Source organism: Anabrus simplex, chromosome 2, assembly GCF_040414725.1.
Source record: "Anabrus simplex isolate iqAnaSimp1 chromosome 2, ASM4041472v1, whole genome shotgun sequence".
Taxonomy (NCBI): Eukaryota; Metazoa; Arthropoda; class Insecta; order Orthoptera; family Tettigoniidae; genus Anabrus; species Anabrus simplex.
The window spans coordinates 649,855,580-649,872,984 of NC_090266.1; the positions used below are offsets into that span (position 1 = coordinate 649,855,580).

A 17,405-nucleotide genomic window follows, 5' to 3' on the forward strand; every position below is an offset into this window, starting at 1 on the left:
GGGAGGAATTAGGACAAGAGTTGTGTCCGTGTATTCACCATGTGAGGGTGCAGATGAGGATGAAGTTGACAAGTTTTATGAAGCATTGAGTGACATCATGGTCAGGATCAACAGCAAGGATAGAATAGTGCTAATGGGCGATTTCAATGCGAGAGTTGGGAATAGAACTGAAGGATACGAAAGGGTCATTGGTAAATGCGGGGAAGAAATGGAAGCTAATGGGAATGGAAAGCGTTTGCTGGACTTCTGTGCTAGTATGGGTTAGCTGTTACGAATACATTCTTCAAGCATAAGGCTATTCACCGATACACATGGGAGGCTAGGGGTACCAGATCCATAATGGACTATATCTTAACAGACTTTGAATTCAGGAAATCTTTTAGGAATGTAAGAGTTTTTCGGGGATTTTTCGACGATACAGACCATTATCTGATCTGTAGTGAACTAAGTATCTCTAGGCCTAGGGTAGAGAAAGTGAAATCTGTCTGCAAACGAATAAGGGTAGAAAATCTCCAGGACGAGGAAATTAGAAGTACATGGATATGATTAGTGTGAAGTTTCGAACAGTAGACAGTAAGCAGGTTCAGGATATAGAAAGTGAATGGGTGGCATACAGGGATGCTGTAGTAGAAACAGCAAGGGAATGCCAACTGTGTGTAAAGATGGGAAAAGGCGAACATCTTGGTGGAATGATGAAGTGAGAGCAGCCTGTAAACGTAAAAAGAAGGCTTATCAGAAATGGCTCCAAACAAGGGCCGAGGCAGACAGGGATTTGTACGTAGATGAAAGAAACAGAGCAAAACAAATACTTGTTGAATCCAAAAAGAAGTCATGGGAAGATTTTGGTAATAACCTGGAAAGGCTAGGTCAAGCAGCAGGGAAACCTTTCTGGACAGTAATAAAGAATCTTAGGAAGGGAGGGAAAAAGGAAATGAACAGTGTCTTGAGTAATTCAGGTGAACTCATAACAGACCCCAGGGAATTACTGGAGAGGTGGAGGGAATATTTTGCACATCTTCTCAATGTAAAAGGAAATCATCATGGTGGTGTTGCAAACAGTCAAGCTGAAGGGGAGGAGGGAAATGATGTTGGTGAAATTATGCTTGAGGAAGTGGAAAAGATAGTAAATAAACTCCATTGTCATAAGGCAGCAGGAATAGATGAAATTAGACCTGAAATGGTGAAGTATAGTGGGAAGGAAGGGATGAAATGGCTTCATAGAGTAGTCAAATTAGCGTGGAGTGTTGGTAAGGTACCTTCAGATTGGACAAAAGCAGTAATTGCACCTATCTATAAGCAAGGGAACAGGAAGGATTGCAACAACTATCGAGGTATCTCATTGATTAGTATACCAGGCAAAGTATTCACAGGCATCTTGGAAGGGAGGGTGCAATCAGTCGTTGAGAGGAAGTTGGATGAAAACCAGTGTGGTTTCAGACCACAGAGAGGCTGTCAGGATCAGATTTTCAGTATGCGCCAGGTAATTGAAAAATGCTATGAGAGGAATAGGCAGTTGTGTTTATGTTTCGTAGATCTAGAGAAAGCATATGACAGGGTACCGAGGGAAAAGATGTTCGCTATACTGGGGGACTATGGAATTAAAGGTAGATTATTAAAATCAATCAAAGGCATTTATGTTGACAATTGGGCTTCAGTGAGAATTGATGGTCGAACGAGTTCTTGGTTCAGGGTACTTACAGGAGTTAGACAAGGCTGTAATCTTTCACCTTTGCTGTTTGTAGTTTACATGGATCATATGCTGAAAGGTATAAAATGGCAGGGAGGGATTCAGTTAGGTGGAAATGTAGTAAGCAGCCTGGCCTATGCTGACGACTTGGTCTTAATGGCAGACTGTGCCGAAAGCCTGCAGTCTAACATCTTGGAACTTGAAATAGGTGCAATGAGTATGGTATGAAAATTAGCCTCTCGAAGACTAAATTGATGTCAGTAGGTAAGAAATCCAACAGAATTGAATGTCAGATTGGTGATACAAAGCTAGAACAGGTCGATAATTTCAAGTATTTAGGTTGTGTGTTTTCCCAGGATGGTAATATAGTAAGTGAGATTGAATCAAGGTGTAGTAAAGCTAATGCAGTGAGCTCGCAGTTGTGATCAGCAGTATTCTGTAAGAAGGAAGTCAGCTCCCAGACGAAACTATCTTTACATCGGTCTGTTTTCAGACCAACTTTGCTTTATGGGAGCGAAAGCTGGGTGGACTCAGGATATCTTATTTATAAGTTAGAAGTAACAGACATGAAAGTAGCAAGAATGATTGCTGGTACAAACAGGTGGGAACAATGGCAGGAGGGAACACGGAATGAGGAGATAACGGCTAATTTAGGAATGAACTCGATGGATGAAGCTGTACGCATAAGCCGGCTTCGGTGGTGGGGTCATGTGAGGCGAATGGAGGAGGATAGGTTACCTAGGAGAATAATGGACTCTGTTATGGAGGGTAAGAGAAGTAGAGGGAGACCAAGACGACGATGGTTAGACTCTGTTTCTAACGATTTAAAGATAAGAGGTATAGAACTAAATGAGGCCACAACACTAGTTGCAAATCGAGGATTGTGGCGACGTTTAGTAAATTCTCAGAGGCTTGCAGACTGAACGCTGAAAGGCATAACAGTCTATAATGATAATGTATGTATGTATGTTATTATTATTATTATTATTATTATTGCAATTTGCTATATGTTAATTTTTGCGCAGATATTATATTATTATACTTAGGAAGTGTTAATTTATATTGTGTTTTACAATAGATATTTTATGTACAGTGAGACAGCATGTAGAATAGTAATTTGTCTTTTTTTTTTTAAATTCAGTATTCGAATATTTTTATTTTATATTATTTATGTATTTCACTGGTTAAGTGTAAGACAGGGACACGTGTCCCTAACTTTGCCAGTTAAAATAAACCATATCTATCTATCAAATTGCTTCTCTTTACAGATATGAATAGCCAACTGACATTAAATTATCAGTGATTTCATCAAGGGACAGCAAGAAATGTGCTCGTTCTTTAACCAATCTAATCAATTTTTTTTACTTATCCCATATCAATGACCCTTTTCTGTAGAGTTTGGCTGGAAAGTAGCACTGATTCAAATTCCTCAGCCATTTTAGCATCTCCAAAAGCCTTTGCCATTTCTATAGTACAGTTTTTTAACCAGACTACCTTCAGTGAAGGGTGCTGGGTTATATACATATATATATATTTTTTGTTGTTGCAAGTAACACTGTACTTGTTTCATACAGACACAATTTGCATGCATATGAAACACAAACTTCCCACCATTGTCATTAATTCAGTAGTCATTCTCCCAGCATTCTTTGTAAATTCAATTTTCATGTTCAATTTTGTGCTGCTTTGAGTTTATGCTCATTTTTTATTCACATAAAAGATGCAAGCAAAGGTACACTATACACACAACACAAAACAAAGCCTCGAAAACCGACAGTAGCTTGTGAAACTTCACTACACGTCAAGCAAGCGTGACTGAGTGCAAGCACAGACAGGGGTAGCCAGCAAGTCTCGCCAGGCAAGTCAATTGCTACATGCATGAAGAGGAGGGAGGTCAGTGGAGGTGCTCACAATTACTCCTGCCATGTCCTGTACTGTGGGATACAGTGTGCTGCTTGTAGAACAGCTGACTTAAACCTCCATCAACTTGGTTTGCTCATTTTTTTCTTATCACTTGCATACCAGGCACTTGCATTTGTAAGTCTTTTGTACCTGACTGCTTCACGTAAAGCATATCAGGTAATTGTCATTTTAATTTTCCTACAGTTCGAATAATACTGCCTTAACTCAGATCTGCTGTTTATTTTATTAAAAACGCACAAAAAAATACTGTAACTTTTCTGTGTCAGGAATAGCATTGTGATAGGTTAGGTTAGGATAGACATTTACCTTTTCTCTTTTGTTAAATCACACCCCCATTTCAAATGATATTTTTCACGTTTTCATCCTTTTGCTTTTGGAGAAAAACTTATTCCTTCGGCAATATCCATTACAGTAATAAAATAAAATGAAGCACAATTAAATTACAGTAGAACCCTGCTTAACCGAATTTCGCTTAACCGAAACCCGGCTTAACCGAAATACTCTGGCAAAACTGTTTTAATATTTTGTTTTTACCCCTCTCGTTCTTAGCCATCAATATTAATAATTCTCTTCCTATACATGCTTAGAGCTAATAGGCAAACCCTATTTTTATATTATGACATGCCAGAATGCATGTGCAGCATAAAACAAAACATTTTCTTACCCTCTAGTTCATTCCATGACATTTTTTCTTGAAGAAGCAGGATTTATTATTATTACTGTATTATTATTATTATTATTATTATTATTATTACTGTATTATTCGTCATTAATATTATGCAGACGACTCTGACTGACAACAGCAGTTCTGAGAATAGAGTTGCAGCAGATGATGAATGCATTGGAGATAAGATTTATTTGGAATTTTTATTAAAATACAGTACCACACGCTTTAATAACACTACTGTAATAAAATTACTGTATACAATATTCAGTTCAAAAGTAACAAAAAAAAAAAATGTTTCGTTATTTCAGATTGCTTTGCGTTCTGTTGAACAAAGCAATGAATCTACACCAGCTGATGTATCGTTGGCGTGATGTAGCTGCACGACAGCGCTGCACCAAGAAAATTCAGAAGAAAGTCACTGATTTTATACAATGAGTGATATTATGTGAACATTTTTATGTTAATATACAGTATGCACCTTTGCTTAACAGAGTTTATGCATTTTTATTTCCACATTTAACTTCCGAAAATATTTGACGTGTCGTCTGAAAAAACGCGTCAACCAAAGTGGCTCCGCCCCCTTTATTTAGGTTAAATGGGGTTCTACTGTATTACCAAACTGACTAGCAGGTTTCGTGTATACAACAACAACAACAACAAAAGGTTCAGTCACATGGCACAGCAGACAACAGCTGGTGGTCACATGACCCCGATTCTGATGCCTTGATTGGCATTAGCAAAGATCAGTAATAATGTTATTGGCTTTACGTCCCACTAACTACTTTTACGTTTTTTGGAGACGCCGAAGTGCTGGAATTTTGTCCCGCAGGATTTCTTTTACGTGCCAATAAATCTATCGACAGGAGGCTGACGTATTTGAGCACCTTCAAAATACCACCAGACTGAGCCAGGATCGAACCTGCCAAGTTGGGGTCAGAAGGCCAATACCTCAACCATCTGAGCCACTCAGCCCGACAGCAAATATCAGTTTTTGAATCTCACCATCATACAACTTAATCAGTTTTTGTTTCTACAACTGTTTTTTAAACTGGAATAGCATTTTACAGGTCTGTCTTTGCTTCTTAGCAACACAACAGAGGTGTCCTACTGGAGTAGCTAAAAAAATGCATTAAATTCCATGTGTGAAAAGGTGCAAAATATCTGCTTTTCTTTCTAAACCCCTCATTCTTCTTCAGATTAAAAACTAACAAATATTTAACAAATATACTTACTTTCATCTATCTCACTGTTGAAGATGTAACTTTCATTAAAACCATAAATAGTACCCTCTTTGTACTGATATAAGCAAAGCACAGGAGGAGGCATTGTGTTGTTTTCCTCTGTGTATGAATATGGACCAATAGCATTTTCAAGTTTTGAATACTGAAACAAAAATGAAGTAATCAATATTAATATACGAAAAATATTATCCAAAACAGAAGACAGCCAAAAGTTCCTAGCAAGAAGTCAGCATTTAAAAGGAAAGTAATTTGCGACAGTAAAGCAATGGTAGATATTCTATATTGCAAAAATATATATATATATTTTAACACTGAATCATCTTCAAGGTCTTCAGATATAAAATAACATAGTATTACAATGTGATATACAACACAGACAGAAGGAGTGAAGTAGGAAGAGGGATAGAACAAATGAACCAGCACATCCACCAAAATCAACTATACTCCCGTATCTGCAAAATTACCAATCGACTTCTGTGCAGCTCTTCCAAAATTTAATCTCGTTATGAGGAAAATGTGCCAGGAAACACTTATTTCTTCTGCTGGTGGATTTTAGTCAACGAGATCAGCTTTATATAGTCTCCATCTTCTCCATTTCACGGACCATCTGAACTTCTCAGTCATCATATTCACGGTATTATCTAAAGTGAACCGATGTCCAATTTTTCAACCTGTTGTCCAGGTGTCCTGATAGATTTTGTTGGGATGCCTCTATGTCAAGTTTTGTTAGAAAATGAAATTTAATTTTAGTCTATTTTTGAAAACATAATATTTTAAATTATTGTAGATACTGAAGACTAAGAGTAAAGAGGGAATATAGGGGACTGTGACATTCGTTATGAGCAACAACCAATATGGCAACGCCCCTACCCTGCCTGCATTTGTTTTTTCTTGCTTGAAGAGAGTCACTGGTTCATTCTCTCAGCAACAGTAGTTGGAGTATGATGCAAGATTAAAGATGCCGAAACAAAAATGTATGTTCACTACTGCGCCGTTTCCCGAGTCCAAGTCTCTTGGCGTCAAAGAAAAATTTGGCACCCAACATTGAGACAAAAAAAAAGGACATGAAGAGGCAGAAAAATTTGGCTACCAACATGGAAGCAAAAGAGACGGAGACACGTACGCACAGATCAAGAAAAATATATCACCAACATGTAACTGTAAAGAGAAAAAAGAATTGTGACCAAAACCAAGAAAAATTTAATACGCAGAGTAGAAGGCAAGAAAAAGAGAGCGAATAGAAGGACAAGAGAAAATTTGTCATTCCAATGCAAAATACAAAAAGGAAGAGAGAGAGAGATAGGTAACAAGAAAATGTTGGAGACCAAGGAGAAGGCAAGAAAAATAGAATAGGAAGAACAAGGATAATTTCACACCACAAAATGAAGTGAAGAGAAGAGAATGTTGACCCAAGAAACAAGAAAAATTATAATACTGCATGCAGGAGCAGAAAGAAGAGAGAGATAATAAAATTGCCATAATAATTATGATTACTTAACAGAGTAAGATAGTTGTAAAAAATATCATAGAATTTGGATTATATTAGCTGCTGTACCCGTGCTTCGCTACAGGATTCTCAGAAAGACTGAGCTTGTGGTTTTCTTAACTGAAGTCAGCATAGGTCATTACAAAAACATCAGTACGACAGTAGCGATTAATACTATGGTGCCGGTCTAACCGTCCATAAGTCCAGAGCTGGAATGACCAGGCCGCGGACAGCCGCGAGCACTTCTCTGCCATTATTCTGTTAAATATGCACACTGCGCATTCCAATCAGTGCCTCAGAGTAGGGATTGAAGAGCTGGAATGCTATGATGGACCAGTGTGTTACGTACCAGTAGTATCAGAACATTTATAAACCAGAGGAATGGCATGCTAAAGAAGAAAGTTATATAACTCCGCAGTTACTTCCCGCCAATATTCAGGCAGGCTGTTACACTCGGTACAGCCGGGCGAGTTGGCCGTGTGGTTAGGGGCGCGCAGCTGTGAGCTTGCATCCAGGAGATAGTGGATTCGAACCCCACTGTCGGCAGCCCTGAAGATGGCATTCCGTGGTTTCCAATTTTCACACCAAGAAAATGATGGGGCTGTACCTTAATTAAGGCCAAGGCCTCTTTCTTCACATTCCTAGCCCTTTCGTATCCCATCGTCACCATAAGACCTATCTGTGTCGCTGCGACGTAAGGAAAATTTAAAAAATACTTGGTACGCAGCCGTAATCCTATCTATCGGAGGTGAGTGGCAACAGAAGGCGCAAAGCACATAAGAACAAACGATGGTCAACGTAATGTTATTGTTGATCAATTTTATGAGCTTTATACATTGTAGGCCTTCCCATTTAATTTTCTTTGGACTAAGTGAGATTAGGGCATCTTATAAAATTATTTGTAGCGTGGACTGTAGTTCCTTATTCTCTGAATTTACATACCGATTTTCATTAAATTCTGTTTACTCATTTTCTCGCGGCTCAGCGCTGATATGGACTTAGTAACAAAAATCCAAATTCATGAATAGCCGGTACGGTAAAATGTATAAGACAAATGATTGGGAATTTAATACTATATAACTTTAGTTGTGTGGTATTTATCGATACGACCACTAATAACAAATATTTGAGAAATAAATTTTAGGCTTTCTCCTAAACTACCATTTCACTCAGCATGAATAAAATTATTTACAGCCTAGATCATAGCTACTTATTCCCTGACTTTGTGTACCGATTTTCATTATGACAGGGCCACTAATAACATAAGTATTTGAGAAATTAAATTTTAGGGCCTCCCCTAAACTACCATTTTTCTCAGCATGAATACAATTATTTGTAGCCTAGATTGTAGGTACTTATTCTCCGACTTCGCCTACCGATTTCTGTTAATATATGACCACTAATAACAAATATTTGAGAATTAAATTTTAGGCCTACCGCTAAAGTATCATTTCACTCAGCGTGAATACAATTATTTATGGCCTAGATTGTAGCGACTTTGCATACCGATTTTCGTTAAATTCTCTTCAGCCGTTTTCTCGTGATGCGTGTACATACATACACAGACAGAAATTACGGAAAATTTAAAAATACATTTCCTTGTTACTGTGGACACGACTGATACAGAAATGCCATCCTTTTTAAATTCTGAGCAATGTACAGTCAAAACTCTTATTTTATATATATGGATTATATAATGTAAGGTGCATAAGAAAAATAATAACATTGAAAAGGTAGAAGCTTGATTGATATTAAGAACGATTGTTTTTCATAAATAACCAGGATAATATGTTAGTCAGTATGGGGGAATCCGGACCGTCGAATCCAAATGAATTGAAATATTGAAGAGTATACTGATACTATAATTAATATGGAGGAAAATAGGAACTTCGATATATTTTGATTAAGAAAAAAAAAACAGAAATGTCAAATATAAATCAGTTAAGATTGCAATTTGAAGAATATAAAAAAGAACAGGAAGAGAGGTAACAGGAGAAGGATGAGGAGATAAAGAAAATATCCCAAAGAAAAGAAAAAGAACAGAGAGGAATAATAGAGATCTTAGAAATTATTAGAAAGCAAGAAGAAAAACAGCAAGAAATGATTAGAAAGCAAGACGAGAAAACGAAAGCAGGAGGAAGAATTATTTGCAAAGTTACAAGAAGAATGTCAACAGAAGCAAGAAGAATTGCAACGAAACCAGACGGAAGAAATAAGAAACATGGAGGAAAGGCAAAAAGAAATTATGAAAACAGAGATTGGCAAGATTGGAAGAGAAGTTATGAAAATAACGAAGGGTCTAACGAATCTCCGAAGTGAAATGATAGAGACCATGTGAAACAAGAACAAAGAAATATATGAAGAGGTCAACAAGATCAGGGGAGAATTGACTGACAGTAAAAATTATATTCCAAGTCTGACAGAAGACGAAATAAAGAAATTGACAGATAATATGGAGTCAATGAAAATAGATTCACAGGAGAAACGGAATCAGTATGAAGAGAAAATAAAAAGAGAAATGAGAGCATAGAGATAAACAGAATGATGGAAGTAAATTTTATTATAGCACGTGACCAAATTAGAGACAAGATGGACGTTACGAAAGAAGAAATGGAGAGAAATAAAAATGAGGCAGATGATTTTTTTTTTTTTTTTTTTTGCTATTGGCTTTACGTCGCACCGACACAGATAGGTCTTATGGCGATGATGGGACAGGAAAGGGCTAGAAGTGGAAAGGAAGTGGTTGTGGCCTTAGTTAAGGTACAACCCCAGCATTTACCTGGTGAGAAAGTGGGAAACCATGGAAAACCATCTTCAGGGCTGCCGACAGTGGGGTAGAAACCTGAGGCAGAAGAGAGGATGAACAAAACGGAAGGAGGATTGGAACAAATACGAAAGGAAACTCAAAACATTAGAAATGAGGTACAAGTGACAAAATCAGTCATATAAAGTCATAAATGGACAGAGAGTAATGGAGTCGCAAATTAATGAAAGAGAAGGAACACCCACAATATCAGGCAAAGCGGAACAAAGTAACAAAAATATAATAGTGGGAACCAATAATAATGGAAGCCTAGCCATAATAAGCATTATTAAAACTTATGATGATCGACCTTAGCACTTTAATAACACAGCGAGCATGTCACCAAGGAGATTTCTGCGCGAGATGGAGGAATTCTTTCGAGAAAACAAGATACCGGATGAGAAAAAGCTTAGAGTAATTGAAAAACACTTGGATTCCAACCCAAATTTATGGTACCAAGCATTTAAATATACATTCCATGATTATGAGGAATTTAAGATAGCATTCTTAAAACGTTTTTGGAATCCAGAGATTCAGCAGAATCTCAGACTAGAGCTGTATTAAAAACAAATATACGTCAGTGGGACAGATGCGTTATAGCGATTCCTACCAATTTCATGATCGCAAGATTTAGATTCAGCACCAAGCAAATTAGAGGCAATAAAAATAATTCAGTAACAGATTCCTCCAGCAATACAAAGATTGCTTGCAGCCGCAAATGTTGAATCTGCAGTTGATATGGAAAGCATTCTTAGGCAGCTTGACATGACTTCAATGCACGCGACGAGCAGAATAAATAGAAATACGAATAGCGAAGAAGTAATAAACACGTTAACCAGGGGAAGATGTCATCAGAAATTCATTTGCAGAAAAGAGAAAACAATAGAAATTCCAGAAAGAAAGAATGGAATGAGAATGGAGAAAGACTGAGGGAAGATACTAGATGTAAGTGTAGGGAAAATTGTCAAACAGTTGGAAGACAGAATGGCAATAGTAGATTCGTGCCATATTATCGACCAGGTAATCAATTAAAAAATAACAAATAGAGGAAATTATCGAAGAAGACCCGCACACAGGCGAAGAAAAATCAATTATGAAGAGAGAGAATATAGAAACAGGCAATATATCCAAGACCTAAGGGAAGAAAACCAGGAAAAGGAAAAATGGAAAAACGCTATTAAAGATCAAAATATATATGGAGACACTGCAGGAGCAGAAAGCTTAAAATTGCAATCGTACACGTGAAAGGAAAGGGAAGAACAAAGATTAAACCCAGATGCCCAATCTTACGATATAGGTCCACCGAATAAATAAGAAAAACTCCAATTTTAGATTAGAAGAAATGTATAATATGATGGATAAATCAAATAACAAAACTGAATGTTGGTTAATTTCACAAATTGAATCATGAGAGATGAATCCAGATGAGTTAGGTGAAGTACCAAAGAATAGTAAAGAAAGGCAAGTGCATTTACCTATCATCATCATCATCATCATCATCATACGAGTAAATGGATTAAGAACACATTGCTTAATCAATTCAGGGGCAATCATAAGTGTTATATCCCAAGCATTATTTGATGAAGTCAATTAATAAAAATATATTACTGATAATACCAGTGGAAAAAACAAAATTTTGTGGAATAATACCGGACAAAATGATAGAATGTACAGTACAAACCTACGTTAAAATAAAAATTGGGAAGATGTCATTTGAACATCCTTTTATGGTCATGAACAGAATCAAATATAATATCTTACGAATCTATTTCATGGTAGCTACAGAAATGACCATCGACCTAAAAAAACAAGAAATAAGATTTCCTATTACCGAGAATGACAGCATAGAAATAAAGGAAAAAATCAAATTGAATGAAGACACATGGGATGTTGAGCACATGAAAATCGAAGGACAAGAAGTACAGAGTCAAACAAAAGATTGCACAATCCAAAGAAGAATGGCATTCAAAAATTAGAAGAAGAAATAATACAAAGTATTGAAAAGGTTCTGAATGATTAAGAGAAAGAGGAGTCGAATATTTGGAAAAATGAACTGAAACCCAGCAGCGGAGAAATCTATCAAATGGTGAAAGAAAAGTTGAAAAGAGAGTCTATTAGAAGATTAAAGAGAGTTCAAAAATAAGAAGTTCCATCCACCTTTTAAAAATAATGACCTTATATTATTAAGAAAATCACCTAGCTCCAATACATTTGACCAAATCTTTTCAAAATTTGTTTTGTCTATTTGTTGGCCCATATCATTAAGGGTACTAGGGAACAATGCATACATAGTTGAGAATATGACAGGCATATACAGGAACGTATATAATGCAAAAAACCTGAAGCTATACTATGCAGAAGATTACGAGTGAAGTCAAAATAATATTATAGAAATTCAAATCGAGGCAATGATGCAAATGCAGGACAATGAAAAGTCCCGTTTAAATGAAAAGAAATAATATAAATTGCAAGCAATATATTTATCCAAGCCAGGGGAAGATAATGTGCCATTCCATTGTCCTGATTGCTAATACACTGAGTCAAGATTTTTACTATTTACCGCGAATGAAATTAAATAGTACGCATTTAATCGTCAGAAAAATACAAGTTATATGATACAGGTGCAATTCGAATCACAGTGACCATGACTGAGACAAAATGTATCTTTTAAAATTGTTAGCACCAACACTGAGAACAAGAGAGAATTGATTTTTGAGAAGACAGGCAAAAGGAAACTGCAGATACAATTTCAAGAAGAGTTATTTGGAAGTCAAATGACAAATTAATCTGAAGAAAGTCGAAGTAACAGCAATTATATACATCCGCACGTATCATACAAGTATAATTTAATTTTTTTTTTTTTTTTTTTTTTTTTGCTAGAGGCTTTACGTCGCACCGACACAGATAGGTCTTATGGCGACGATGGGATAGGAAAGGCCTAGGAGTTGGAAGGAAGCGGCTGTGGCCTTAATTAAGGTACAGCCCCAGCATTTGCCTGGTGTGAAAATGGGAAACCACGGAAAAACCATCTTCAGGGCTGCCGATAGTGGGATTCGAACCTACTATCTCCCGGATGCAAGCTCACAGCCGTGCGCCTCTACACGCACAGCCAACTCGCCCGGTAATGTAATATTTAAGACCAAAAACAAGTTAAATAGAATAATAGAATTCATCTAGAACAGTAGAAGGGAAAAGAAGAAGCTACTGAATGGACCTGACTTGTATAAAAAAAAGGTTTCGTTAGGAAGCATATTAAGAAGACCCAATCATATTGAAAATACCATTGAATTAAACGAGATAAAGTTATGTCCGACATTTTGGTAGTCTGTATAACAACTTACACATAGACGTTATATAAGCCAACATAAAACAAGACAGTAAAACAAGAAGGCTTTGCATCTGACAAAATGTTTTCATTAATATTGTATTTGAATCTGTGTTTGCTCAATGCACAAGAAACTGAAGTAATGGACCTGTAAATCGAGAATGGGGTTGACGACCGGAGGAGACCAGCCAACATCATGGGCAGATGAGAGCTCTTTTCACGCAGAAAAGATGCCAGATAATCAAGCCCATAACATCAAAGGAGGACCAGTGCAGCTGATGGTGTTGCTGAACCAACATCAAACCCGGCAGACTAATAAAGAATAAGATAAGTTGTCAGAATATTACAAAGTGAGTTTTATATTTTCTTTGTAGAATGTAGATTATGTTTATTTGAAAGGGAACAGATCGTTATATTTTCATAATATAATTCAATATCGTGAGCCTCCGTGGCTCAGGCGGCAGCGCGTCGGCCTCTCACCGCTGGATACCGTTGTTCAAATCACGGTCACTCCATGTGAGATTTGTGCTGGACAAAGCGGAGGCGGGACAGGTTTTTCTCCGGATGCTCCGGTTTTCCCTGTCATCTTTCATTCCAGCAACACTCTCCATTCTCATTTCATAGCATCTATCAGTCATCAATAAATCACTTTGGGAGTGGCGACCCCATCGTACCAATAGCCTATATCTGCTTCATTCATTCCATCCCTGACCCGGTCAATGACCGAAAACAGGTTGTAGGTTTTCATTTTCAATTCAATATCGTGTATTTCTTCGCGAGTGACCCAGTAAGTGACATACTTAGGAAGGTGATAGGTAGTCTTCAGCATGAATACAGTTTATCTTAAGATAGGGAAGTGACCATATAACAGTATAATGTTATGTAAGCGATATTCAATCATAATAAACCTTCCCATTAATAGGAATATGTGATGAGAATAGAATGTATTAGATAATATTGAGTTGTAGGTTATCAAGTTCGTAATGATTGATGATTTATCACCAGTAATAAATCAGAAGAGGTTAAATATGGATGCGTATGTACAAATAAGATACATATTGGTAGAAATGAGAGATAGATGTTGATCCGTGAAATGATATTGTGGTTTTGTGAAAAGTGAATTACGTGTTACTGTGAATTAAATAAGAATTACTGACATGTGGTGCGGTAAAAATATGTATAAAAGAAATATGAGGAAGGACGTGCGAAATGGTAGAATATTGTTTTATGAAGGAAAGAATTGATAAATTATGTTAAATGTGAAGAAATATGAGGAAGGATTTATAAATATTAATAAATAAAGGGTAGTTTAGTAGTGCAGACGCAGATCAATGGTAGATTTTGTGGTGATGATGTTTACATAATAAATAATCCATTTCGCTTGGGAAATGGCAACAGGATATGGTACTTACGAGCTATTGATACATATTGGTCATTAAAAAAATTCTAATAACCCATGATCTTCAATCACGGGGCAATTTCAATGATAAATTCAGATTAAGTGGCTTAAGGTGATTGTAGGTAATATAACAAGTTATTAGTGAAATATATACAGTCTGTAATGTCTTCTTAATAACTTATGACTAATAAGGACTCAGAATTTTCATCCATGGTATTCCCTACAAACATATATGAGATTGATTGAATTTTATGAGATAATAGACTAGTGTTGCAATTTAATTATGAAGCTACCATAACTATTTAGGACAATCTCACTCATTTCCATAGTAGATATTGAATATGTTGACGATTATATTATAAGTTAGAAGATATTAAATGATATCTAGCCAATGAATGCTACACAGGAATGAAAATGGTCTTATTCTGTATGCGTCTAATTTATGAAGACAGATCAAAGCAATCCTTCTTAATATCAGGAAGCTAGTCCATGAATAAGTGCGAGACATTTTTGTTAAGAAGAAATAATCTACTTTAACAAGTCCAATCCACGCACACTTGTAAAATGTGATCCATGAAATTTTAAAATGAAATGTTAGAGCTAAGCCGAATATTGTGACAATTTCTATGATAAAAAAATATTACTGAACAAATAATTTAAAAGATAATATTTCAATTTTGTCAATTTCAAGTTTCAAGCAAATCTTATACTTAATTTATCCATCATAAGAAAAATATGAACATCAGAAAAAAAAATATATATTTGGAATGCTGAAAGCATTGTTGCTTACCAAAGTCAATCTAAAATACAGTTGCTTTGAGTTTTTCAATTACTTGAAGCAAAATTAGAAACTTCTGAAGAAAATCCATCCTTTAGAAAAATATGTCCTGTAGGTTCATTACACTGACTGACAGAGCAAATGCAACACCAAGAAGGAGTGGTCAGAACTTTATGCCAATTGCAGGGTAGACTGACGTCACTGAGGTATGCTCATGATGTGAAATGCGCCGCTGTGCTGCGCACGTAGCGAACGATAAATGGGATACGGCGTTGGCGAATGGCCCACTTCGTACCGTGATTTCTCAGCCAACAGTCATTGTAGAACGTGTTGTCGTGTGCCACAGGACACGTGCATAGCTAAGAATGCCAGGCCGCCGTCAACGGAGGCATTTCCAGCAGACAGACGACTTTACGAGGGGTATGGTGATCGGGCTGAGAAGGGCAGGTTGGTCGCTTCGTCAAATCGCAGCCGATACCCATAGGGATGTGTCCACGGTGCAGCGCCTGTGGCGAAGATAGTTGGCGCAGGGACATGTGGCACGGGCGAGGGGTCCAGGCGCAGCCCGAGTGACGTCAGCACGCGAGGATCAGCGCATCCGCCGCCAAGCGGTGGCAGCCCCGCACGCCACGTCAACCGCCATTCTTCAGCATGTGCAAGACAGCCTGGCTGTTCCAATATCGACCAGAACAATTTCCCGTCGATTGCTTGAAGGAGGCCTGCACTCCCGGCGTCCGCTCGGGAGACTGCCATTGACTCCACAGCATAGACGTGCACGCCTGGCATGGTGCCGGGCTAGAGCGACTTGGATGAGGGAATGGCGGAACGTCGTGTTCTCCGATGAGTCACGCTTCTGTTCTGTCAGTGATAGTCACCGCAGACGAGTGTGGCGTCGGCGTGGAGAAAGGTCAAATCCGGCAGTAACTGTGGAGCGCCCTACCGCTAGACAACGCGGCATCATGGTTTGGGGCGCTATTGCGTATGATTCCACGTCACCTCTAGTGCGTATTCAAGGCACGTTAAATGCCCACCGCTACGTGCAGCATGTGCTGCGGCCGGTGGCACTCCCGTACCTTCAGGGGCTGCCCAATGCTCTGTTTCAGCAGGATAATGAACGCCCACACACTGCTCGCATCTCCCAACAGGCTCTACGAGGTGTACAGATGCTTCCGTGGCCAGCGTACTCTCCGGATCTCTCACCAATCGAACACGTGTGGGATCTCATTGGACGCCGTTTGCAAACTCTGCCCCAGCCTCGTACGGATGACCAACTGTGGCAAATGGTTGACAGAGAATGGAGAACCATCCCTCAGGACACCATCTGCACTCTTATTGACTCTGTACCTCGACGTGTTTCTGCGTGCATCGCCGCTCGCGGTGGTCCTACATCCTACTGAGTCGATGCCGTGCGCATTGTGTAACCTGCATATCGGTTTGAAATAAACATCAATTATTCGTCCGTGCCGTCTCTGTTTTTTCCCCAACTTTCATCCCTTTCGAACCACTCCTTCTTGGCGTTACATTTGCTCTGTCAGTCAGTCTATATAACATGATGTAAAACGTATGCAATTTTTATAGTAAATATCAATGCTATAAATGTGTATTCAGTAGGCCTATTGCAATAATTTTGCTTTATGTTTATAATGAATAGATAAACAGGCTTATAGTTTTTCTATTTGCTTTAACTTAAAGGCCAAATAATATTTCTTTTCAAGTCAGTTGATAAGTGTCCCATTTTCAGCTTGAGAAAATATGGCCACATATAATCTCCAACACTAACCTAACCTTCCTGAAATAGCCTTGCTCTCATCTTATGCTGTCACTCTGTTTAGACTGTAGTTCATATTAAAATCATGAACCACAAAGAATATCTTATTTTCACTAACAACAATAACCACCACCACCATTTTCCAACTCCAGTTCCCTGCATGTGGTGTACAAACGCTCGCCATCTCTTCCTGCCTGAATACATCTTCTTTTCCAGGATATCCTCCCATCTGAGATCTCTCTCCTCCACACCTGATTTCACCGTCTATCCAGCACTTCCTTGGCCAGTAAGGTAGAAGTATTTTCTGGCGTGTGGTACAGGTTTGTTT

At 37.9% G+C, this 17,405-nt stretch overlaps 1 protein-coding gene across 3 annotated transcripts in view; it reads right to left on the reverse strand.

Moving 5' to 3' along the window:
• Nucleotides 1–17,405, reverse strand: part of LOC136864311 (mucolipin-3) — a 226,723-nt gene that overhangs the window by 153,264 nt on the left and 56,054 nt on the right. For all 3 annotated transcript variants that reach the window (XR_010859294.2, XR_010859293.2, XM_067141128.2), the window contains exon 4: nucleotides 5,510–5,660. Coding sequence is in view for 1 of the 3 variants with exons in the window: in XM_067141128.2 (XP_066997229.2) it covers nucleotides 5,510–5,660 (151 nt within the window). In the remaining 2 variants the exon portion in view is untranslated. The remainder of the gene's footprint in view (nucleotides 1–5,509; nucleotides 5,661–17,405) is intronic.